Source organism: Oncorhynchus gorbuscha, linkage group LG08 (assembly GCF_021184085.1).
Source record: "Oncorhynchus gorbuscha isolate QuinsamMale2020 ecotype Even-year linkage group LG08, OgorEven_v1.0, whole genome shotgun sequence".
Lineage (NCBI taxonomy): Eukaryota > Metazoa > Chordata > Actinopteri > Salmoniformes > Salmonidae > Oncorhynchus > Oncorhynchus gorbuscha.
Genome location: NC_060180.1, coordinates 69,365,264 through 69,391,087, shown reverse-complemented (window position 1 = coordinate 69,391,087; position 25,824 = coordinate 69,365,264). Strand labels below are relative to the sequence as shown.

The 25,824-nt window shown below is 43.8% G+C and overlaps 1 protein-coding gene across 2 annotated transcripts; it reads left to right on the top strand.

Annotated features, from left to right (window-relative positions):
• LOC124042119 (translocation protein SEC62-like) lies at positions 1–15,874 on the top strand. 2 transcript variants are annotated; one of them, XM_046360469.1, is made up of 9 exons: positions 1–111; positions 3,687–3,795; positions 6,989–7,094; positions 7,416–7,536; positions 7,582–7,698; positions 7,858–7,953; positions 8,445–8,505; positions 9,981–10,100; positions 11,933–15,874. In XM_046360469.1, the coding sequence occupies exons 1-9, from the start codon at positions 76–78 to the stop codon at positions 12,421–12,423; spliced, it is 1,257 nt and encodes a 418-aa protein (XP_046216425.1). In that variant the 5' UTR covers positions 1–75; the 3' UTR covers positions 12,424–15,874. The 2 variants fall into 2 exon arrangements, with proteins under 2 accessions (XP_046216425.1, XP_046216424.1); XM_046360468.1 differs by having other exon boundaries at positions 7,416–7,698.
• The last annotated feature ends 9,950 nt before the right edge of the window (positions 15,875–25,824 follow it).

Here is a 25,824-nt window from a genome sequence, read left to right as displayed (position 1 = left end):
GGGGGCATTTTGCTCTCGCGATATTCCCCGTACGTACTACGTGATTACACGTCAAAGGAGCTGTGTTGGAGAATCATGGCGGAGCGCAGGAGGCATAAGAAACGGATCCAGGTAAAATCATTTTAACGCTAACTGGAAGAAGTTAGTTTTTGCTTGGATGTATCACAGATAATTTATTTTCAAGATTGAACTATTTCCCGCAACAGACTAGTTTTCTAGTATGTTATTGTTGCTAGCGATTCGATGTTGTTGATAATAGGCGAAAAGCTGTGCTAGCAGCTAACGACTGAAATATTTCATTTTGCAGGAAGTCATTTTGCATAACGTTTATCTGTAACACGAATATTTCAAATAGCAATACCTAGCTATTTCAGAACATTACCTAGCTAGTTAGCGAACGTTACCGGATAATACAACATTTTGCTGAAGAGGAGGTAGATATTAGGTAGGTCACGTTACAGTAACATTAGGTATGTACAATTTGCTAGTTAGCCAGGATATCTCAGAAACCAGGTAGAGAAAGCTAGCGCAACCCCGTAGCCAACTAGCTTTGCTACCAGCTACTAGCAAAACTCGCCAGCTAACGTTACCATCACAATGATAGGAAAGCAAGTTGCGGTTTCATGGCGGGCAACCAGATGTGAAGCCAAGACGTGTTTTGGAATATATAAATAGCTAACTAATGTTACTGTTTTGGCAAGCCAAATGCCACTGATGCGCAAGCACATCCTCATTAATTAATGTTTGATGGCCACACGAGAATATTCTTAATTTAAAACTACGTTGACGTGGTGCATTTGGTCATTGTACAAATTGCTATAGTTTTGCAATTTGGGGTAAGTCCCTCTCAGTTGTTTGAGACAAACTCCGGGTGGGTATAATTTTGTTACGTTCCAACAGGAATCTGTTCCAAAAAACTTCGTAAATAACAAGTTTGCCAATAAACAACTCATACAAAGTTGTATAGCGGTAGAATAAGATACCGGGTAGGGAGTGGGCTACTTTGTTTTCACTCACCACGTTTATACCGAAAAATGTCTCCGGTAGCCTATGGACAAACATTAAGAATAAGCTACGTGGTGAGTTGATTCCTATTCGGCATCTAGTTAGTTGAATTGATCATGCAAATTTGTATGCGTTGTTTGTTGACAACCTTGTACTTAACCAAGTTTCTGGAACCGATTCCTTTTGGAACATTCTGCAAATTATACCCACCCTCAAAGTCATGCCAACACACGAAATGCAACTCGACAACCTGATGACAATAACATACCTTACTGTAGTGTAATGGAAGTTAATCGAATGGATTACACACAATTCAGGCCTTCTGGTCATTGTCAAATTACGCAACAGGTTCACATCACCTTGACATGCATCAACAACAGCTGATAGGCGACACCTTGGCTGTCAGTGGTGAAAAATGGCCTAATATTCCATATGTCCTTCTCCTGGCTGCAGGAACAGGGTATGTTATTATGCAATAGTTGAAATGACATCTATTCCTTTATATCCAGTTTGCTCTCTTTTTATTCTCTTGAGCTCTGTCTCATGAGATGGTAAGGGAAAAACACATGTTTTGAATAACTGATTACTATGTTGCTTTATTACTATGATGAGTGATGTGAACTTTCGGTGAGCATAAACATTGAACAAAACACTACCCAGGTTTGATTGCTGGCAGTGGCTATGCTATCCTCATCAACTATTTGACTGTAACCAGAATTGGACTTTAATTTTATTTGGCCACGACGTGGGCAGCTGAGAGAGGGGGCAGCTGTGCCTGAAAGAGTAGGGACTATCAAGACAACGTTGTGAAATGAGGAGATAATCTACTGCCTGATATTTCCAAGAAGAACACAGGTTTTAGTTTGCCTATTGCGTAATGCTTTTGTTATGGTGGGCCCTACTGAACAGAACTGTCTTTCATAGGGGAAGCGAGGGTGGCCTAAGTCCCTCTCCTCATATTCATAGGATAGGCTCAGGTAAAGACGGGAGTTTTTTCCATTTCGTGGGGCCTCGTGTGTCTATATTTTGTGACTGATGATGCCCATACCTGAACCAAACCCCTGTTTCTAAGCCCTCCTTGCTTCATCATGTACTGTATAGCGTGAAGCGAGCAAGCTGGGCCAGAGGCAGCAGCAGGCAGGACTGAATCTCATTGTGCTGATGCTCTCTCATTCCCCTCCATGTTAGCAGGCAGTACTGGCTTCAGTGTATGACCAGGGCCATATTCAGTCAGTAGGCATGGAGCAGGAGATTATGAAACTGAGCAAAATGGAGGCGGGTGTGAGGGAATTGACCAATGATAGTTTGTGTTCGTTGTCTGTAATGTCCAAAACAAGAACTACAGTCCCATATATCACCATAATACGACTATTTCTGGATTTCCCAGTGAAATAGCCTGTTACATCATTCCATTTTGTTGATTTTATAAATGCTTCTTTAGAAATCATATTTATTTATTTTTATTTTACCTTTATTTAACTAGGCAAGTCAGTTAAGAACAAATTCTTATTTTCAATGACGGCCTAGGAACAGTGGGTTAACTGCCTGTTCAGGGGCAGAACGACAGATTTGTACCTTGTCAGCTTGGGGGTTTGAACTTGCAACCTTCCGGTTACTAGTCCAATGCTCTAACCATTAGGCTACCCTGCCGCTTCAATTCATGAATGTCATTCAACACCACGTGGTCATATGCTGGATGGCAGCCCCCCTCTCTCCAATTCTAACCTGAACCATTAGTAGGGAAAATGCTAAACTGGCCCAAGATAAGAGTCTAGTTGCAACTTCACCCTAATCCATTTGTAGCTCAGTTTGTAGAGTATGGTGCTCCTGTAGCTTAGTTGGTAGAGCATGGTGCCCCTGTAGCTCAGTTGGTGGTAGAGCATGGTGCCCCTGTAGTTCAGATGGTGGTAGAGAATGGTGCTCCTGTAGTTCAGATGGTGGTAGAGCATGGTGTCCCTGTAGCTCAGATGGTATAGCATGGTGCCCCTGTAGCTCAGTTGGTAGAGCATGGTGCCCCTGTAGCTCAGTTGGTAGAGCATGGTGCCCCTGTAGCTCAGTTGGTAGAGCATGGTGCCCCTGTAGCTCAGTTGGTAGAGCATGGTGCCCCTGTAGCTCAGATGGTAGAGCATGGTGCCCCTGTAGCTCAGTTGGTAGAGCATGGTGCCCCTGTAGCCCAGTTGGTAGAGCATGGTGCCCCTGTAGCTCAGTTGGTGGAGCATGGTGCCTCTGTAGCTCAGTTGGTAGAGCACGGTGCCCCGGTAGCTCAGTTGTTGGTAGAGCATGGTGCTCCTGTAGCTCAGTTGGTGGTAGAGGATGGTGCCCGGGTAGCTCAGTTGGTAGAGCATGGTGCCCCTGTAGCTCAGTTGGTGGTAGAGCATGGTGCCCCTGTAGCTCAGGTGGTGGTAGAGCATGGTGCCCCTGTAGCTCAGGTGGTGGTAGAGCATGGTGCCCCTGTAGCTCAGGTGGTGGTAGAGCATGGTGCTTGAAACGCCAGGGTATTTGGTTTGATTCCTGGGACTACCCATGCGCATAATATATGCACGCAAGTCTCTTTGGATAAAAGCATCTGCTAAATGACATAAAGGGGCAGGCGCAGCAGAAGAGTAAGTATTGACGGTATTCAACTCAACATGGCATTGTAGCACACAGACTTGTGATTTCCCCTTTTCCTCACTGTGTAGGAGGTGAGTGAGCCCACCAAGGAGGAGAAGGCGGTGGCCAAGTACCTCCGCTTCAACTGCCCCACCAAGTCCACCAACATGATGGGCCACCGGGTGGACTACTTCATCGGTCAGTGCTCCGTTCATACGCTCTCGTTCGTTCACTCATTTAGGACATTGATTCTCCAACCAGTCAGCGGCAGTTGGTGCCTGTCCCCACAGCATTTGATCTTTCAGTACTAGCACACTGTTCTTAAATTAGTCAACTATCATCAAGCTGTGACTAGGCCTAGTTGAATCAGGTTTATACTGTTGGAATTAGAGGTCGACCGAATATGATTTTTCGATACTGTTTATTGGAGGACCAAAAAAAGCTGATACCAATTCATCGGCCCATTTAAAAACATTTATATATATATATCAGCAATAATCAGTATCAAAAAATCATATTCGGTCGACACCCTAATATATATATATATATATATTTTTTTTAGGTCAACCAATTAATCGGAATGGCCGATTTTAATTAGGGCTGATTTCAAGTTTTCATAACAAATCGGAAATCTGTATTTCTAGGAATGGTGGGTTAACTGCCTTGTTCAGGGGCAGAACCACAGGCAGCTCGGGGATTCAGTCTTGCAGCCGTACAGTTAACTAGTCCAACGCTCTAACCACCTGATTCCATTGCACTCCACGAGGAGCCTGCCTGTTACGCGAATGCAGTAAGCCAAGTTAAGTTGCTAGCTAGCATTAAACTTATCTAAAAAATCAATCATTTTCACTAGTTAACTACACATGGTTGATGATATTACTAGTTTATCTGGCCTGCCCTGCGTTGCAGATAATCGATGCGGTGCGTATTCGCGCAAAAGGACTGTCCTTGCTCCAATGAGTACCGAACCTTAAACATCAATGCCTTTCTTAAAATCAATACACAGAAGTATATGTTTTTAAACCTGCATATTTAGCGAAAAGAAAGCGAGGTTATCAGGCAATATTAACCAGGTGAAATTGTTACTTCTCTTGCGTTCATTGCCCGCAGAGTTAGGGTATATGCAACAGTTTGGGCGCCTAATTTTCCAGAATTTCACGTAATTATGACATAACATTGAAGGTTGTGCAATGTGACAGGAATATCTAGACTTATGGATGCCACCCGTTAGATACAATACGGAATAGTTCCGTATTTCACTGAAAGAATAAACGTCTTGTTTTCGAGATGATAGTTTCCGGATTCGACCATATTAATGACCTACGGCTTATGTTATAATTAAGTCTATGATTGGATATTTGATAGAGCAGTCTGACTTAGCGATGGTAGGCACCAGCAGGCTCGTAAGCATTCATTCAATCAGCACTTTTGTGTGTGTTGCTGTACTTCAAGCATTGCGCTGTTTATGACTTCAAGCCCATCAACTCCCGAGATTAGGCTGGTGTAACCGATGTGAAATGGCTAGCTAGTTAGTGGGGTGCGCGCTAATAGCTTTTCAAACGTCACTCGCTCTGAGACTTGGAGTAGTTATTCCCCTTGCTCTGCATGGATAACGCTGCTTCGAGGGTGGCTGTTGTCGATGTGTTCCTGGTTCGAGCCCAGGTAGGGGCGAGGAGAGGGACGGAAGCTATACTATTACCCTGGCAATACTAAAGTGCCTATAAGAACATCCAATATGATAAGATTGATTTTTAATTATAAAAATGTGTTTAATGCTAGCTAGCACCTTACCTTTGCTCCTTGCTGCACTCGCATGACAGGTAGTCAGCCTGCCACGCAGTCTCCTCGTGGAGTGCAATGTAATCTGTCATGATCTGGTTCAAACATGCCGATTACAGATTGTTATGAAAACTTGAAATCGGCCGGCCATTCCGATTAATCGGCCGACCTCTAGTTGGAATATCTCTGCTTCAAATAGGCTATCATTGTGGGGACTGGTTTGAGAAACACTTTTTGGGGATTAAAGAAGTGGGTTTGTTTTTTTGACCACTTGACAAGTAAAACCCCAATTTTAGACTTTAAAGCTGCAATATATAATTTTTGGACCGACCCAACCCAATTCACATAGAAATATGTCTTTATTCAATGACAGATCACATTGAATGCAAGTCTGAGAAGCTGTAGATCTGTTCTATGTGCGCAATTTCTATGCTTCCTGTAATTTTCTGCACTATACTTGCTTGTTTTGTCACATAAACTTGGGCGAACTATTAGAATTTAAGCAACCAGGAAATGGCAGAGCGTTTTCTGTGTAGTGCATCTTTACCTGAGGCCTGAAGTTTTTCTTGGTCAGGATAAATCTGGGCCTTAGTAGTAAGGTAACTAATGACAACGGTGTCTTGGTAGTAGGCCTAATGACGACGGTGTCTTGGTAGTAGGCCTAATGACGACGGTGTCTTGGTAGTAGGCCTAATGACGACGGTGTCTTGGTAGTAAGGTAACTAATGACGACGGTGTCTTGGTAGTAAGGTAACTAATGACGACGGTGTCTTGGTAGTAAGGTAACTAATGACGACGGTGTCTTGGTAGTAAGGTAACTAATGACGACGGTGTCTTGGTAGTAAGGTAACTAATGACGATGGTGTCTTGGTAGTAAGGTAACTAATGACGACGGTGTCTTGGTAGTAAGGTAACTAATGACGACGGTGTCTTGGTAGTAAGGTAACTAATGACGACGGTGTCTTGGTAGTAAGGTAACTAATGACGACGGTGTCTTGGTAGTAAGGTAACTAATGACGACGGTGTCTTGGTAGTAAGGCAACTAATGACGACGGTGTCTTGGTGTGAGAGATGACAATTGGCGTTTATTTGTTATTTCTTCCGGTCCTGCTGAGTTGCGGGTTGGAATAGAGTTAACCTCTGACCCAGAATCTCTCACTATATCTCATAGTAGTACTGTTGACCTGCCAATGTTTACATTTGCCCAATGACTTTAGCCCCATAGCAGACCTATTCTGTCAACAGTGTCAGTAAATGCTGCACAGTCGTTGTTTTAGTGTTTCAGTGGTCCTTCTGTAGCTCAGTTGGTAGAGCATGGCGCTTGTAACGCCAGGGTAGTGGGTTCGATCCCCGGGACCACCCATACGTAGAATGTATGCACACATGACTGTAAGTCGCTTTGGATAAAAGCGTCTGCTAAATGGCATATATTATTTATATATTTAAATATCTGTGACGTGCTGTCTGTTGGAGAGGAGTTTTTGTACACATCCCCAGGGACCAGGATTACAGAATGTTTTCATAGCATGCAAGTCATTGAGTTTCAACGTACTGTGTCACTCTACCACCTTTAATGTAATTTTGAACATGGTTGTCTGTTTCCCTTTGTCAGCCTCCAAGGCGGTGGACTGTCTGCTGGACTCCAAGTGGGCCAAAGCCAAGAAGGGAGAGGAGGCCGTGTTCACCACCCGAGACTCTGTGGTGGACTACTGCAACAAGTTAGTCTAATGTGGGAGTGCTGGAAGTTGTCTAACTACCACCCTACACTAGAACAGAAGTTGCTTTCACACTACACATTGTTCACTACATCTTTCATGTGTGTATGTTGTCCCTATGTAATTAGGAAGTTCGAGGCATAAGAATATTGGGGCAAAATGTGTGTAGTGTGAAAGGTTCTACAAGGACTTTATACGGGCTCCCAATGGTTTCAGGGGCTCGGCTCCCAACAACATCTGAAACAATATGATGAAGCACTGAACAATATTTGACCATGGTTGATCTTAATTATGTGTTCCGGTGTTTCTGCTCTCCTCCTCCAGGCTGCTGAAGAAGCAATTCTTCCACCGTGCTCTGAAAGTCATGAAGAAGAAGCCAGAGAAGGACATCAAGAAAGACAAGGAGAAAGAAAAAGAGAAGAAGAAGGATTCCAAGGATGTAGAGGCTTCAGATGTAAAGAAGGAGAAAGAGAAGAAGAAGGATGCAGAGTCTTCAGATGTAAAGAAGGAGAAAGAGAAGAAGAAGGATGCAGAGGCTTCAGATGTAAAGAAGGAGAAAGAGAAGAAGAAGGATGCAGAGGCTTCAGATGTAAAGAAGGAGAAGAGTGTATGTAAATTGAATGAACTGAATATATAGGCTATGAACATGTTTTAATAGTTTGTAACAGGTTAGACCACTGAAGTGGTTTGGTCATAGAATGTAGATCAATTGTATTTTTTAAATTTTTATAAAGGCCATATGTCCATACTGTTTCTTTGTGCTCAGGACGATAGCCCCGGAACGCCAAAGAAGAAAAAAGACGTGAAGAAGAAATTCAAACTGGAGCCTCATGAGGATCAGCTCTTCTTGGATGGCAATGAGGTGAGTTGGAACACAAGGAGTCCTGGGAAAAGGGCTCCGCCTCTCCAAAGATTAGGATGGGTAAAAAATATGAAAGCAGGACTTTCTGGAAAAGTGAGCATGTTTCAGTTGGCGTGTAGCCAAATCAAATTTATTTCAAATTTATTCACTTTGAAAGACAGTGAAGATTCTGATCTTTGTGGCATGAATTCAGCACATTGGTGTTTGTGTTTCCCTGTGGCATTTTGAGAGAATTCCAGAGCAAACGAATTTACTTTCACAAGATACCTATTTGAGGGGGTGCACGTAATGAGGCACATTCTCCATGAGAGACATTCTTTGTGGCGTCCGTTTGCCATGCAAGCATGACATGATGATATGATGGCAAAAGGTTCAATGTGAGTTGCACGGAGTTCACCATGTGATGTGTAAAAAACGGTGAATCGCTGTGATAAATTAAAAACAATTTCTAAGGTGAAATTTAAAATGATCATATTTACTCCACTTTCCAGGTATTTGTTTGGATCTACGACCCAGTCCATTTTAAAACCTTTGCCATGGGACTGATTCTGGGTGAGTGGAATTGTAGTATTAATTACCTGGAATATTCCATTTTTGATAACTAATTAAACTGTCTTTGACAAATAACTGCTAATTGCGGCCGAATTGGTAGGGATGGTCATGAGTAGTCGGAATGGACGGCAAAACTCCATCTCTAACCAGAGGTCGAAACGTTGTCTTAAAGATTCTAGTGTTTTATTCTAGTGTTCCATTTGTACATGTGCATTTACTAGGCACAATAAAAAAAGAAACCAAGCCAAGCATCACTCAGTCCCTAAATTCCCTTTCCCCTCCGTGTCTCACTAACGCAATTGCGTTCTGATCACTCCCTCTACACATGCAGGCTAAATGAGCACACAAGCTCCCGTTAGGCCTACAGAAATAAATGCCTATAAAAACATATCCAACTGATGGGATACACAAGCTACATTCCTTGCCAAATGACTACAGTTTTATCGCGTTCAAAATGGACTTGTTGACCGAAGTAGGGGGGATGGGTGGTTCCGGCAATGAGCTGTTTTGGAATAATTGCATCACGTAATTGTTCCTGCTTAGGCTACTCTGCGAACTGCTTGTGCCATTTAGAATAGATTTGCCTAGGCTATAACACTTTTAAACATGGATAGTGAAAAAAATTCACTATCCACGTTTATCAAACGTGAGTTTGATAAAGACTGCGTGTATTTTCAATCATTAAGCCTATGTCTAATCACCTAACAGATGTAGTGGCTGCAGTTCATCAGCATCGTTCAATGTGGAATTGTTAATACATTTTTTGAAATTCCAAAGAATAACAGAATAAACTAAATCGAACGTCTCAATCGAAAATTCTGTTTTGTAACCCAGAAAAGTTTTCGCCTCGACATATTGAGCCCAGTTTCAAGCAAGCACTCGGAGAATAACTATTCCAGGCGCGCATCAATTAGCACTGGCAACTTTTTTTTCAATTTGGAAAAATATTCTGTTCTATTTTATTCTGTTATGTTACATCATGATTTATACTATAAAATAGGAGCCTCTTGACTGTGGTATGGGCTCGGGAAATTAACTAAACAAGGCTAGGCCGTTGCACAGCCATAAACTTTTACAAGCAAGCGTCACGTTGATGTTAGTGCCTTTTTTGGTGATTATTTTATTTGGAGATTATATATAATTAGTTGATTTTACGGTTTCAATAAATTAATCTTAAAACAGCACTTGTTTTTTTTATTGACGTGTGTGCGTATATATGGGGCAATTAGGATTTGTTATCTGTCGTGGTTATGATAAATCGGGCATTGTTGCGCACTGTTAGCATACAGATAAATGCTCCATTTTTTTTCCAGTGCAGTCCTTGTGTTCTAAAAGTCACTTTTTTTATTTGACTACGGGGGAAAAATGCTATTACTCGAACAGTCAACATTTCAGATGCCCATCCCTATGAATTGGTAAAGGGAATAACAATGCTTATTTTCCACTGTACTAAGGCCTGCGTCTCTTGTTTCCAGTAATTGCAGTGATCGCGGCCACTCTCTTCCCGCTGTGGCCGGCTGAGATGCGTGTGGGTGTGTACTACCTGAGCGTGGCAGCAGGCTGTTTCGTGGCCAGTATACTGCTGTTGGCTGTTGGTAAGAAAGAAAACACCCAACCTCTTGACACTTGTGTACAACTAAAAAATAGTGTAACGAATAGCCTTCTCTCGTCCTCCTTTCTGCAAATCAAACTGCGACTCCATTTTGCTCCTCCCCGCCTACAAACACTTAAAATGGATGTTCCGGTGGTCAGGTCTGTACAACGCTGTTCTGACCAATCAGAATCCATGCTCCAAGATTGTTTAGATCACGCGGACTGGAATATGTTCCAGGTCGCATCTGGGGATAACATCATTGAATACACCGACAAAAATAAAGAGATGATGTGATACCGATGGTATCTTTCAAAACTTACCGGAATCCAAAAACGTAGATTGATGGCAGCCTTGTTGTGAAACTGAAGGAAAGACATGCTGCTTATAAACAGGGCAAAGTGGCCTGGGATAACTGTATGGTTAAACAGCACAAATACGACCCACGCAGATCGACAAAAATGCGAGACACAAGTGTAGGGACAAAATGGAGGTGTAATTCAGCGGGTCGGATACGAGGCATATGTGGCAGGGGCTTCTAACGATCACGGATTACAAAAAGAAAGCCAATCGCGTCACAGACACCGGAAGAGCTAAACCCCTTTTTCTCACGCTTGGAGCATAAGGGTGAGCCACCGAGGACAGCGAGGGCTACGTGCTGATGGTCTCCACGGGGGATGTACGTACCACTCACTGCTGTCATCATGAAGTGCTTCAAGAGGCTAGTCAAACACCACATCACCTCAACTTCTTGACAAATGCAGCCTACATTACCACCTCTACACTGATCTTCAACATGGGGGGCCTCACAATGGTGTGTCCTCAGTCCCTTCCTGTATTCCCTGTATATCCATGACTGCGTGGCCTCACACAGTTACAACTCCTTCATCAAGTTCGCTGACAACACGACAGTAGTAGGCCTGTTTACCAACAACGAGACGGCCTACAGAGAGGAGGTAGGACCCTGCTGGCGTGGTGCCAGGTAAACAATCTCTCCCTCAACGTCAGCATAACAAAGGAGCTGATTGTGGACTTCAGGAGGAACGAGGCTGGGCACGCCCCTTCCCCGTCAACAGGGCCGCCGTGGAGACAGTCAAAAACGTCAAGTTCCTCGGGGTACACGTCTCCGAGAACCTGAAATGGTCAAACCACACAGACGCCGTGGTGAAGGCACGACAGCAACTCTTCAACCTCCGGAGGCTGAGGAAATGTATCCCGTCTCTGAGGACTCTGTGTTCTACAGGAGCACCATCGAGAGCATACTGTCGGGCTGCATCACAGCCTGGTACGGCAACTCCACTACCGCTGACAGCAACGCCTCCTGCCTTCCAGGACACCTATAACACCAGGTGTCGCAGGAAGGACAAGAAGATCATCAGGGAACTCGGCCACCTGAGCTACGGCCTGTTCTCCACACAGCTGAATAGTCCCGCCCACATCGCCATATTGCTAATACCCTTAAAGGGATTCTGCCAGATTCTGACATTAAGCCCTTGTTCTACTTACAGAGTCGGATGAACTCGTGGATACCATTTCTATGTCTCTGTGTGCAGTATGCAAGAACTTAAGTGTTAGTTTTGCGAGCCAATTAAATGCCGGAATCTTGCAGTAACCATTTAACAGGGAATTCCAGTAAAGTTAAAATTCTGTTTTGTTCTTTTACCTTTTTATAATTTATCTTGTGTGTTTACCTAAAGACTTGAGTCAAACTGGGTGACACGGCACCAAAGCTGATGTCACCGGGTTGCGTTACTTCCCCTCAGCACCTTTGACATTAGTTGCTGGCCTTTGCTTTGACATTACAATGCCATTTGACAAATGTTTATCTCCCCTCAGCTCGCTGCATCCTGTTTGTGATCATCTGGCTGGTGACGGGCGGACGCCACCACTTCTGGTTCCTGCCCAACCTCACGGCTGACGTGGGCTTCATCGACTCTTTCCGCCCGCTCTACACGCACGAGTACAAGGGCCCGCGGGACTCCAGCAAGAAGAGCCTGGACAAGACTGAGGGCAAGACCAGCGATGAGAAGGAGGGTGACGGTGAGGAGGAAGAGGAGGAAGGAGACGAAGGCCCCTTGCCACAGGGGATGGAAGAAGGCGAGGTGGCGAAGGGGACGGGGACGTCAGCGAGTACCGCTGAGCGCTCTGACACAGACAGCGACCGGCGTGAGGACGAGGGCTCGCAGCACAGCAATGGAAATGACTTTGAGATGATCACCCGCGAGGAGCTGGAGCAGCACACGGAGGAGGAGGAGGAAGAAGGAGAGGGGGATGAAGGAGAGCAGGAAGGAGACGGTGAGAGAGAGCCCGTACCTGTTCAAACATAAACATTCTATCACTGCCACCTCCTCCTCTTCCTCCACCCTCGTTCTCCAAGGACAACCTCCCACCTCCTCCAGGTCTTGTCAACCTCGCTGAGGAGACAACTCCATCTTGCCTGCTCCGATCTTCCACCAACTATACAGATGCCACGCCTGAGTATCGACACTGGTGTTAAATGGCTATAACATTGGAAAAGAGAAGCCTTATTGTGGTTCTAAAGTCCCCAGCTTATTTAAACTGAGAAATGCAAACTAACTTAACAGATGTTTGTCTGAGGAAGTTGTCATGTTAGTACTCCCGACTTTTCCCCTATTTTTCGGTACTCACGTTATGCCTGTTATCCCATATCATTCTAGTTAACTCATCCACTCTGTGTTTACCATTGCTACAATGCTTCCCTTGTATGTCTCATGTCAATTTCCACAGGTGAGGGAATTGGAGCTATGGAATCGTTTTTACTTGGGGAAGTACTGCCATCTTGTCTACCTACCCCCTGTTTTATGAACAACGTGCGATTTGTACAATCATGGTTAGGCTAAGCCCAGTGTTGTGTCCAGTAGCTGCAAAACACAGTAACTAAATTGAAATGGGAACCAAAATATACACATTTTCACCATTTCCCTTTGGTCTATTGTCACCCAACTGGGCCAAGGTCCTGTACTAGCAGTGGCATCTGGCCCTCTGTACACAGTTCAACTCTTGTTTTTTATGAGTCTGATCTCCCCTCGGCAGCCATCGGACGTTACGATTGACCAACCGTTGGCTATGCCACTATAACTAATGTGGATGGACCAAAATCCATAGTTTACCCCACCACAAAGACCTCACTTATTGGGGGTTTTGCTGAAATATGTCTGGCGAAAGAACAAAAGAATGAGAAAAAAAATGGCGGCGGCAGATGAACATCATTAACAATTAACAGCCTTGTGGTTCTTTGCGGTACTTATTTTCAATGAGAAATGTTTGGTTGATAACTATCGGTTCTGTACACAAACACACACACACGTAAAACCAGAGCTTATAAGAGTCATGTCCATTACAAGCAGTCGGACAACAAAAATAAAACGGGTCGTTTGTGATGCCACTTTCTAGAAGAAATGTATTCTGAGGCCACGCACATGCAGACAGCAAAGATGGAATGGGAAACCTGTTCTTAAAGTTTTGTATTCATCATTTAGAATTGGACATCAAAATTAAAGTGCCAAACACGTTAATTGTTGTTACAAAGCATGCTGTTTTCATACAGGAAGACATGTCAAAAGTGTCAGCAAGGGATTTTGGTACATTTATTCATTTTTGTAACGATTGTGTCAAATTCCAAACCTTTTGCACCTTAGAAACGCAGCGCAGTATAGGAGCCAAGACATTAGTGTGTAGACATCAATCCCCTTCTCCCTTCAGTTCTATCTAAGCCATGCAAAGCAGGCAATCTGTCCTGAAGCTTACTATACTCATTCTACGATCGCTTGTAATAGTATTGTCAGTTCAACTCGGATGCCCATACTTTCATGATAGCTTTTGTTGTGTTGCCTTCATTGGTATTCTAGTCATGCTAGCTGACAACGATGGAGACCCATGTGAATGCATGGGGACTTCATTGGAAAACAATGTGGTCGAGGTCCAATTCTCTGTAGTGTTGCATTATGGGGGCTGTGGTCCAATACTGTCTGTTCGTAAGGTTGCATTCTTTTTGGCTGGAGTTGTTTTAGAAGCTAGTGAGGACGATATTTAAAAACATAAAGATGTCATTTATATAAGGAATTCTATATCAAATATATTTTGAATTGATAAATTATGAGCCCGCTTGGTTCAACTTGAACAGAATCCTTTTTTTGGTGGGTATCAACTTATTTTCAGTAATGTTTATTTTGCTCTTTTTTTCTTTCTTTTATTTACTATAATTTTGACCACCAATAGGCATATTGTCAAGAGTGTATTGTACTCTCATTATTGGGGACTCTCACCAGAAATGTTTAATATTTAATGTGTGGATATATGATCAGATGGACTACCTATTTTTGATCTAGTTGATATTGATCGATTTTGTCATTTATTTTGTGGTAGAGGAATGTATATAGAAAACCTAGCTATGTGGCTACTTACAGCAAGTCCCACACATGTTTGCTTCTTGCCATAAGTGAATGATTAACTTGTGGTTGAGAAACCCGTTAGCAGTGGATTGCGTAATATTTTATATTGCTGTTCCACAACACAATGTTCTGGGAAGAAAGTTCAACCCGCTGTGGAATGGTAGAGCGGAGCTTGTGAGAGCAAAGGGAAAGAAGTCACTTGATGATTTGGATATCCCACACTCTACACAGATGGACTTAATGTCTAGACTGGGGAGTATCTTCCAGACTCTTTTCACACAATCTTGTCAACCCAAACGGTAGTGCTGGCCGGTTCCTGGAACTATGCTTGTATGCGTAACCAGGCGTGAACTGGTCAGTAGTGTGAAAAAGGGTACAAGCACCTCTTGCTTTCCCTGTTCTCAGAGCTTGTTGACCTCGGTAGATCTCCAGCTTGTTTCTTCATTGTCGTGTTTCCCTGAACTTTATTCAACTGTGCGTGGCTCTTGTACAATTACAAGTGTACTACTTACAACTGCACACTGTGTAGTTGGTCTCTTTTTTTAGTATTTTTTGTTGTTGTTGTGTGTGTTCATTTTCAATGCTTTTCTGTTTCCTGATGATGTCTTTTGGAGAGCAAGACTGCATTCGTAAATTCAGTCAGGAGTTCCAGAGTGGCCTCTGGGCGTTGGTAAATTCAGAGCGTTTTTCATTCATCTCGGAGTATTCAGGATGCACACTAGACACTCTGACCGAGGAGGGTTGATCCGAGCGTTCTGACCTCACAACAGTAGTCAAGCACCCAAGCTAACGTTGGCTTAGCTTGCAAGCTACTTCCAGACACAAACCCCACTGAAAATGTCTCGTCCTAGCAGAACTGATTTAGCCTGTTTTCATGTTATCCAGAGCGTTGGTGACTAACTGCTGCTGGAAACAATTTTATTACGCTTTTCTTTTTTTGCCGACGTTTACTGACACCGGCCATATTCAACAGGTGTTGAGCGTTCGTAAATGCATCTAACTGATGCGCTCTGGCACAGTCAAACGAGAGTACTCTGAAATAGGAGTAGATCGCCAGAGTGAATTTACGAACGTGCCCCAAAGTTGCCAGTAGCTGTATTATGAACTATTTCATGAAAATCTCATTGTTCTTGAGTCTTCTTCTTGCACAGTTACCAGTCGGTTGTATATTGTAGTATTAATCTATACTGCTTTATTCCATTACATTTCTGGAAGGTTTTATCTGTTAAATGTCATTAGTCACTTAGTTGTTCATATTTGAATCGATATCATTTAGGACTGTCTCTTGCAATATTTCAATATAATGTCATTAATTGAATGTCTGGAAGTATATCTGTATCTTATTGCAATAAAAATATAGAAAGCAGTTGAGTTTCCGGTCTTATTTGCATGAATTGTTGGTGCTTGAATGAAATGTTGCATTTCAAATGACCTGTTTTTCATTTACCCCAAGCTTAGTGTGTCAATTACATAAATAGGTCCTCTTCCAAAAAAAGATCATCTTACATCGATAATCCACTCCATCTTACTGACAGCAACACACAATTGACTCTTGCCACCTGGCTCTACTTAGCCTTTTATACACTGAGTGGACAGAACATGTTTTTTCCATGACAAAGACCACGTGTCAAACTCTCCACCGAGGTCCCAGAATCTGCATGTTTTTCTCTCCTCCCTTGTACTAGGCCACTAGTTAGTAAGGAACGCCCCTCACCTGGTTGTTTAGGTATTTAAAGGATAAAACTAAAACCTGCAGACACTAGGCAGAGTTTGATACCCCTGACAGACTGACCAGGTCACTTGTTAAATCCACTTCAATCAGTGTGGATGAGGTTAAAGAGGGATGTGTAAGCCTTGAGACAATTGAGACATGTATTGTGTACATTCATGGCCAAAAGTTTGCTGCTTCAGTGTCTTTAGATATTTTTGTCAGATGTTACTATGGAATACTGAAGTATAATTACGAATATTTCATAAGTGTCAAAGGCTTTTATTGATAATTACATGAAGTTGATGCAAATAGTCAATATTTGCAGTGTTGACCCTTCTTTTTCAAGACCTCTGCAATCTGCCCTGGCATTCTGTCAATTAACTTCTGTGCCACATCCTGACTGATGGCAGCCCATTCTTGCATAATCAATGCTTGGAGTTTGTCAGAATTTCTGGGTTTTTGTTTGTCAACCCGCCTCTTGAGGATTGACCACAAATTCTCAATGGGATTAAGGTCTGGGGATTTTCCTGGCCATGGACTCAAAACATCCTTTTGTGGCAGGGCTGAAATGCCGTGGAAATGTTTTTGGGGGATTCGGGTCATTTGCATGGCAAAGAGGGACTTTGCAATTCATCTGATCACTCTTCATAACATTCTGGAGTATTTGCAAATTGCCATCATACAAACTGAGGCAGCAGACTTTGTGAAAATTAATATTTATGTCATTCTCAAAACTTTTGGCCTCGACTGTATGTTTGCTATTGAGAGGGTGAATGGGCAAGACAAAAAATGGAAGTGCCTTTGAATGGGTTGTGGTACTAGTTGCCAGACGCACCGATTTGTGTCAAGAACTGCAATGCTTCTGGGTTTTTTAAGCTTAACATTTCCCTATATGTATCAAGAATGGTCCACCACCCAAATGACATCCATCCAACGTGACACAACTGTGGGAAGCATTGGAGTCAACATGGGCCAGCATCCCTGTTGAACGCTTTCGACATCTTGTGGATTCCCCAACGAATTGAGGCTGTTCTCAGGGCAAAAAGGGGGGCGCAACACCATATTAGGAAGGTGTTCCTAATATTTTGTACACTCGGTCAATAACAAAGCTGAACCAGGTGTGTGGAGGCAATTAGGTGAAGACACTAAAGGTGTTTTGGGAAGCCAGGCTGCTGTTTCCCTATTTGGCCACTAGATGAAGCCAACGTCACATATTGGCCTTCTAGCACCAGTCCCCTTGCCACAGCCTTTGGTGTGAGTGTTTGTGGTGTGTACATACTTGTCTGTTTTATTATGGAATTATGAATACCAGCATATTGAGAGAAATAGTGCTGCTTTGTTCAGTAATGTCTCTCTCCACTGCTGCCAGGTGGGTTGTGGAGCCCTGTCTGACATGCACACAGAGATCAGCTTGTTCATATTGTACACATTGGATGGAGGGAGAAGCCCGGGGGGGAATATTACAGGGACAATCTGTAGCCTCAATTGCTTGTCAACAGTGAAAAAATCAAGTGAAAAATCACAGAGGAGGGAAAATTGTATGGGTTTTGCCTTTGCTTCAGCCAAGATTGTATGAACTGGTACTGGTATTTACTGTTACTGTACCGATACTGGTATTTACTGTTACTGTACCGATACTGGTATTTACTGTACTGATACTGGTATTTACTGTACTGATACTGGTATTTACTGTACCAGTACTGGTATTTACTGTTACTGTACTGATACTGGTATCTACTGTACTGATACTGGTATTTACTGTACTGATACTGGTATTTACTGTACCAGTACTGGTATTTACTGTTACTGTACCGATACTGGTATTTACTGTACTGATACTGGTATTTACTGTACTGATACTGGTATTTACTGTACCAGTACTGGTATTTACTGTTACTGTACTGATACTGGTATCTACTGTACTGATACTGGTATTTACTGTACTGATACTGGTATTTACTGTACCAGTACTGGTATTTACTGTTACTGTACCGATACTGGTATTTACTGTTACTGTACCGATACTGGTATTTACTGTACTGATACTGGTATTTACTGTACTGATACTGGTATTTACTGTACCAGTACTGGTATTTACTGTTACTGTACCGATACTGGTATCTACTGTACTGATACTGGTATTTACTGTAACAGTACTGGTATTTACGGTACAGGTACTGGTATTTACTGTTACTGTACCAGTACTGGTATTTACTGTACCAGTACTGGTATGTACTGTTACTGTACCAGTACTGGAATTTATTGTTACTGTACTGATACTGGTATCTACTGTACCAATACTGGTATTTACTGTACTGTTACTGTACCAGTACTGGTATTTATGGTACAGGTACTGGTATTTACTGTACCGATACTGGTATTTACTGTACCAGTACTGGTATTTACTGTTACTGTACTGATACTGGTATTTACTGTACTGATACTGGTATTTATTGTACCAGTATTGGTATTTACTGTTACTGTACCAGTACTGGTATTTACTGTACTGATACTGGTATTTATTGTACCAGTATTGGTATTTACTGTTACTGTACCAGTACTGGTATTTACTGTACTGATACTGGTATTTATTGTACCAGTATTGGTATTTACTGTACCAGTACTGGTATTTACTGTTACTGTACCGATACTGGTATTTACTGTACTGATACTGGTATTTATTGTACCAGTACTGGTATTTACTGTTACTGTACCGGTACTGGTATTTACTGTACTGATACTGGTATTTACTGTACCGGTACTGGTATTTACTGTACCAGTACTGGTATTTACTGTTACTGTACCGGTACTGGTATGTACTGTATTCTGCCGCTTCTATTTTCAATCTCTTGACTCGTTGCAGGTGTTGCACAATATGTAAACAATAGCCAAATGTAACCGATTGTAGTGAGTGACCGAGGCACGTTTCCTGCAATCAGCTGGGAGTGTTTGCTGTTTGGTCAGGCTCTGCCATATTGTGCAAGTGTTTGTCATGTGCAAATTGCATCAGTATTGAAATTGAAAACGGAAGTATAAACTGATATACAGACCAGCATACTGACATTCTGGTTAATAATTCTACTCTGTTGATATTTTGTCTACATTTTTGAGCAGCAGAAGGACAAACCACACAGACCACCAGTAGAGCAAGTTTAAATGCAATTTTAATCAGAATTCTGCCTTGGAAGGAACATTTATTTTTGCACAAGTCTCAGGCTGTATATACAGTGCATTTGGAAAGTATTCAGACCCCTTGACTTTTTCCACATTTTGTTACGTTACAGCCTTATTCTAAAATGAATTAAATTGTTTTTTTCTCTCATCAATCTACACACAATACCCCATAATGACAAAGCAAAATCAGGTTTAGAAATTTTTGCTAATTTATTAAAAAATAAAAAACAGAAATCACATTTATATAAGTATTCAGACCCTTTAACCTTTGTTGAAGCACCTTTGGCAGCGATTACAGCCTTGAGTCTTCTTGGGTATGACACTACAAGCTTGGCACACCTGTATTTAGGGAGATTCTCCCATTCTTCTCTACATATCCTCTGAAGCTCTGTCAGGTTGGATGGGGAGCAATGCTTCACAGCTATTTTCAGCTCTCTACAGAGATGTTAGATCGGGTTCAAGTACGTGCTCTGGCTGGGCCACTCAAGGACATTCAGAGACTTGTCCTGAAACCACTCCTGTGTTGTCTTGGCTGTGTGCTTAGGGTTGTTGTGCTGTTGGAAGGTGAACCTTCGCCCCAGTATGAGGTCCTGAGCTCTCTGGAGCAGGTTTTCATTAAGGATCTCTCGGGAACTTTGCTCCGTTCATCTTTCCCTCAACCTCCCCCCTCAGCCTTTCCAAATCATGTCCAGTCAATTGAATTTACCACAGGTGGACTCCAATCAAGTTGGAGAAACATCAAGGATGATCAATGGAAACAGGTTGCACCTGAACTCAATGTCGAGTCTCATCGCAAAGGGTCTGAATACTTATGTAAATACGGTATTTCTGTTATTTATTTTTAATGAATTAGCAAAAATGTCTAAGCTGTTTTTGCTTTGTCATTATGGGGTATTGTGTGTAGATTGCAGAATATTTATATTTATTTTATCCATTTTAGATTAAGGCTGTAACGTAACAAAATATAGATAAGGGGAAGGGGTCTGAATACTTTCTGAATGCGCTATGCACACTTACTGTTGTAGTCGGCGCATGTGACTAATAACATTTGATTTGAGTATTATTAAAACAGGTTAATATGCCCCACCAACATTAGACAACAACTGAGAAGCCCTTACATTGTTCAAATAAGTAAATCAAATCAATGACGAGTGGCGCAGCAGTCTAAGGCACTGCATCTCAGTGTTGAGGCGTCACTACAGACCTGGTTCGATTCCAGGCTGTATCACAACCGGCCGTGATTGGGAGCCCCATAATAGGGCGGCGCACAAATGCCCCAGCGTCGTCCGGGTTAGGGCTTGGCCGAGGTAGGCCGTCATTGTAAATAAGAATTTGTTCTTAACTGACTTGCCAAGTTAATAAAAGTAAAAAATATATATTTAATAAAAAAGTAAATAGTCAAATTTACTGATTACTGACACATACATGGTGGCCTAGCAGGATGATCTGAATGCTGTGAACCAAGAGGTTGTGAGTTCAAATCCCAGGTGAAGATAACTGTAATATAAATGAACATGTACAATGTAATCATGCACAGTTGAAGTTGGATGTTTACATACACCTTAGCAGCATTGCCTTTAAATTGTTGAACTTGGGTCAAACGTTTCGGGTAGAATTCCGTAAGCTTCCCACTTTAAGTTGGGTGAATTTTGGCCCATTCCTCCTGACAGAGCTGGTGTAACTGAGTCAGGTCTGTAGGCCTCCTTGCTTTCACACACTTTTTCAGTTCTGCCCACAAATGAGCTACTTTGGAAGTATGCTTGGGGTCATTGTCTAATTGGAAGACCAATTTGCGACCAAGCTTTAACTTCCTGACTGATGTCTTGAGATGTTGCTTCAATATATCCACATACTTTTCCTGTCTCATGAAGCCATCTATTTTGTGAAGTCCACCAGTCCCTTCTGCAGCAAAGCACCCACACTCCCATGCTTCACGGTTGGGATGGTGTTCTGCAGCTTGCAAGCCTCCCCCTTTCTCCTCCAAACATAACAATGTTCATTATGGCCAAACAGTTCTATTTTTGTTTCATCAGACCAGAGGACATTTCTCCAAAAAGTACGTTCTTTGTCCCCATGTGCAGTTGCAAACTGTAGTCTGGCTTTTATGTTAAATATATTAAAAGCATTGTGTGTGTGTGTGTGTGTGTGTGTGTGTGTGTGTGTGTGTGTGTGTGTGTGTGTGTGTGTGTGTGTGTGTGTGTGTGTGTGTGTGTGTGTGTGTGTGTGTGTGTGTGTGTGTGTGTGTGTGTGTGTCCTAACCTGGCCAGACAAAAAGGTATGTGAATGGATCAGTGTTTCACCAATCAGGGCCTTGATGGGTTTGGCAACAGTAACAAGGGGTGATATGCAATGCATTTTTTGGGGGGGGGACCATCAGGTGACGTCTTGAACGTCTGTTTCAGAGGACCCCCCTCAACATCTGTTTCAGAGGACCCCCCTCAACATCTGTTTCAGAGGGACCCCTTACTGCACAGCAACATGGAGGATGAGCTAGATGGGGAGTCTGGGTCAAAGGTGAGAGGCTAGTGAAAGCAGGAGTTATAGTGTGATTGAAATGTATGTCATAACATTTTTCTAAACATGTACTCATGTAATTCAACACCATATGTGTGCGTGTGCGTGTGCGCACGTACGCACACAGGTATTCCTGTGCCGTTTAAGAAAGCTGCAGGAAAATAAGTCACTGACTCATTTTGTTCCTAATGATTAACAAGCTGATTAATTCAATACATTTAGTTGCTTTCCTACAGCTTTTTAAAAAAATTATTTGATCCATTTTAATCTCCACAATGCAGATTTTATAGGGCCCTGCACAAGGTAACAAATTGAACGTAGGTTTTAGGTAACATTTCAAATCATCATTATGACACTGTAATGATGTGGAGGCAGGGTGGTGTAATTTGATGAGGTTGGGAAAGTGTAACCACCAACACTGAGCAGTGGGAACTGTGGATAAGATGATCAAATAAGAGGTTTATCAAATGTCATGATGCTCATCCTTCAGTTGAAGGTATGGATTAGCTGCACTGAGAAACTATTACTATTACACTCAACTGAACGACTTGATTAGTTTAGTGTTAGCTACCTACATAGCTGTCTTTGCTGTCTTCGTATCATCGTATCATCGTATCCAAGATAATTGTGTTGTTTAGGTTTAGAGTGTGTAGTCTTAGAGTGATTAACTTAATTTACCGAGGTTAGCTAGCCAGCTATTTGTCGTCCTTAACGTAGGTGACTCTGCTAGCTAGCCAACTCTGCTAGCTAGCCAACAGCTAGCCAACGCTAGCCAACGTCTTCTGTATAGAACTCAACTACCCGGTCGCATTCACAGGTTGTATCACTTTTTCACTTCATTTCATTACAGTACAACGGTTTGATTTGTTTGATCGTAGCTAGCTACTTAGCTAGCTACATAGCCGTCTTTGTATCAAAGATAATTGGGTAGTCTAGAGCGATTTTCTAGGTTCGCTAGCCATCTATTGTCGTTCTTTTAACGCAACGTAACGTAAACAACACTGCTAGCTAGCCTGCTAGCCCCCGAATAGCAACACTGCAGAAACTATTACACTCAACGGAACGACTTGATTAGTGTAGTGTCAACAACGCACCCACTGCCAGCTGGCCTACTTCAGCAGTACTGTATCATTTTAATCATTTTAGTCAATAAGATTCTTGCTACGTAGCTTAACTTTCTGAACATTCGAGACGTGTAGTCCACTTGTCATTCCAATCTCCTTTGCATTAGCGTAGCCTCTTCTGTAGCCTGTCAACTATGTGTCTGTTTATCCCTGTTCTCTCCTCTCTGCACAGACCATACAAACGCTCCACACCGCGTGGCCGCGGCCACCCTACTCTGGTGGTCCCAGCGCGCACGACCCACGTGGAGTTCCAGGTCTCCGGTAGCCTCTGGAACTGCCAATCTGCGGTCAACAAGGCAGAGTTCATCTCAGCCTATGCCTCCCTCCAGTCCCTCGACTTCTTGGCACTGACGGAAACATGGATCACCACAGACAACACTGCTACTCCTACTGCTCTCTCTTCGTCCGCCCACGTGTTCTCGCACACCCCGAGAGCGTCTGGTCAGCGGGGTGGTGGCACCGGGATCCTCATCTCTCCCAAGTGGTCATTCTCTCTTTCTCCCCTTACCCATCTGTCTATCGCCTCCTTTGAATTCCATGCTGTCACAGTTACTAGCCCTTTCAAGCTTAACATCCTTATCATTTATCGCCCTCCAGGTTCCCTCGGAGAGTTCATCAATGAGCTTGATGCCTTGATAAGCTCCTTTCCTGAGGACGGCTCACCTCTCACAGTTCTGGGCGACTTTAACCTCCCCACGTCTACCTTTGACTCTTTCCTCTCTGCCTCCTTCTTTCCACTCCTCTCCTCTTTTGACCTCACCCTCTCACCTTCCCCCTACTCACAAGGCAGGCAATACGCTCGACCTCATCTTTACTAGATGCTGTTCTTCCACTAACCTCACTGCAACTCCCCTCCAAGTCTCCGACCACTGCCTTGTATCCTTTTCCCTCTCGCTCTCATCCAACACCTCCCACACTGCCCCTACTCGGATGGTATCGCGCCGTCCCAACCTTCGCTCTCTCTCCCCCGCTACTCTCTCCTCTTCCATCCTATCATCTCTTCCCTCCGCTCAAACCTTCTCCCACCTATCTCCTGATTCTGCCTCCTCAACCCTCCTCTCCTCCCTCTCTGCATCCCTTGACTCTCTATGTCCCCTATCCTCCAGGCCGGCTCGGTCCTCCCTCCCGCTCCGTGGCTCGATGACTCATTGCGAGCTCACAGAACAGGGCTCCGGGCAGCCGAGCGGAAATGGAGGAAAACTCGCCTCCCTGCGGACCTGGCATCCTTTCACTCCCTCCTCTCTACATTTTCCTCCTCTGTCTCTGCTGCTAAAGCCACTTTCTACCACGCTAAATTCCAAGCATCTGCCTCCAACCCTAGGAAGCTCTTTGCCACCTTCTCCTCCCTCCTGAATCCTCCGCCCCCTCCCCCTCCTCCCTCTCTGCAGATGACTTCGTCAACCATTTTGAAAAGAAGGTCGACGACATCCGATCCTCGTTTGCTAAGTCAAACGACACCGCTGGTTCTGCTCACACTGCCCTACCCTGTGCTCTGACCTCTCTCTCCTCTCTCTCCAGATGAAATCTCGCGTCTTGTGACGGCCGGCCGCCCAACAACCTGCCCGCTTGACCCTATCCCCTCCTCTCTTCTCCAGACCATTTCCGGAGACCTTCTCCCTTACCTCACCTCGCTCATCAACTCATCCCTGACCGTTGGCTACGTCCCTTCCGTCTTCAAGAGAGCGAGAGTTGCACCCCTTCTGAAAAAACCTACACTCGATCCCTCCGATGTCAACAATTACAGACCAGTATCCCTTCTTTCTTTTCTCTCCAAAACTCTTGAACGTGCCGTCCTTGGCCAGCTCTCCCGCTATCTCTCTCTGAATGACCTTCTTGATCCAAATCAGTCAGGTTTCAAGACTAGTCATTCAACTGAGACTGCTCTCCTCTGTATCACGGAGGCGCTCCGCACTGCTAAAGCTAACTCTCTCTCCTCTGCTCTCATCCTTCTAGATCTATCGGCTGCCTTCGATACTGTGAACCATCAGATCCTCCTCTCCACCCTCTCCGAGTTGGGCATCTCCGGCGCGGCCCACGCTTGGATTGCGTCCTACCTGACAGGTCGCTCCTACCAGGTGGCGTGGCGAGAATCTGTCTCCTCACCACGCGCTCTCACCACTGGTGTCCCCCTGGGCTCTGTTCTTGGCCCTCTCCTATTCTCGCTATACACCAAGTCACTTGGCTCTGTCATAACCTCACATGGTCTCTCTTATCATTGCTATGCAGACGACACACAATTAATCTTCTCCTTTCCCCCTTCTGATGACCAGGTGGCGAATCGCATCTCTGCATGTCTGGCAGACATATCAGTGTGGATGACGGATCACCACCTCAAGCTGAACCTCGGCAAGACGGAGCTGCTCTTCCTCCCGGGGAAGGACTGCCCGTTCCATGATCTCGCCATCACGGTCGACAACTCCATTGTGTCCTCCTCCCAGAGCGCCAAGAACCTTGGCGTGATCCTGGACAACACCCTGTCGTTCTCAACTAACATCAAGGCGGTGGCCCGTTCCTGTAGGTTCATGCTCTACAACATCCGCAGAGTACGACCCTGCCTCACACAGGAAGCGGCGCAGGTCCTAATCCAGGCACTTGTCATCTCCCGTCTGGATTACTGCAACTCGCTGTTGGCTGGGCTCCCTGCCTGTGCCATTAAACCCCTTCAACTCATCCAGAACGCTGCAGCCCGTCTGGTGTTCAACCTTCCCAAGTTCTCTCACGTCACCCCGCTCCTCCGTTCTCTCCACTGGCTTCCAGTTGAAGCTCGCATCCGCTACAAGACCATGGTGCTTG

Bases quoted from the DNA above. Each gene is read 5' to 3' on its own strand.
- LOC124042119 (XM_046360468.1), top strand. From the start codon at position 76: ATGGCGGAGCGCAGGAGGCATAAGAAACGGATCCAG. The intron at 7,699-7,857 runs GTATGTAAATTG...CTTTGTGCTCAG, and splicing joins ATGTAAAGAAGGAGAAGAGT to GACGATAGCCCCGGAACGCC. The intron at 8,506-9,980 runs GTGAGTGGAATT...TCTTGTTTCCAG, and splicing joins TGCCATGGGACTGATTCTGG to TAATTGCAGTGATCGCGGCC.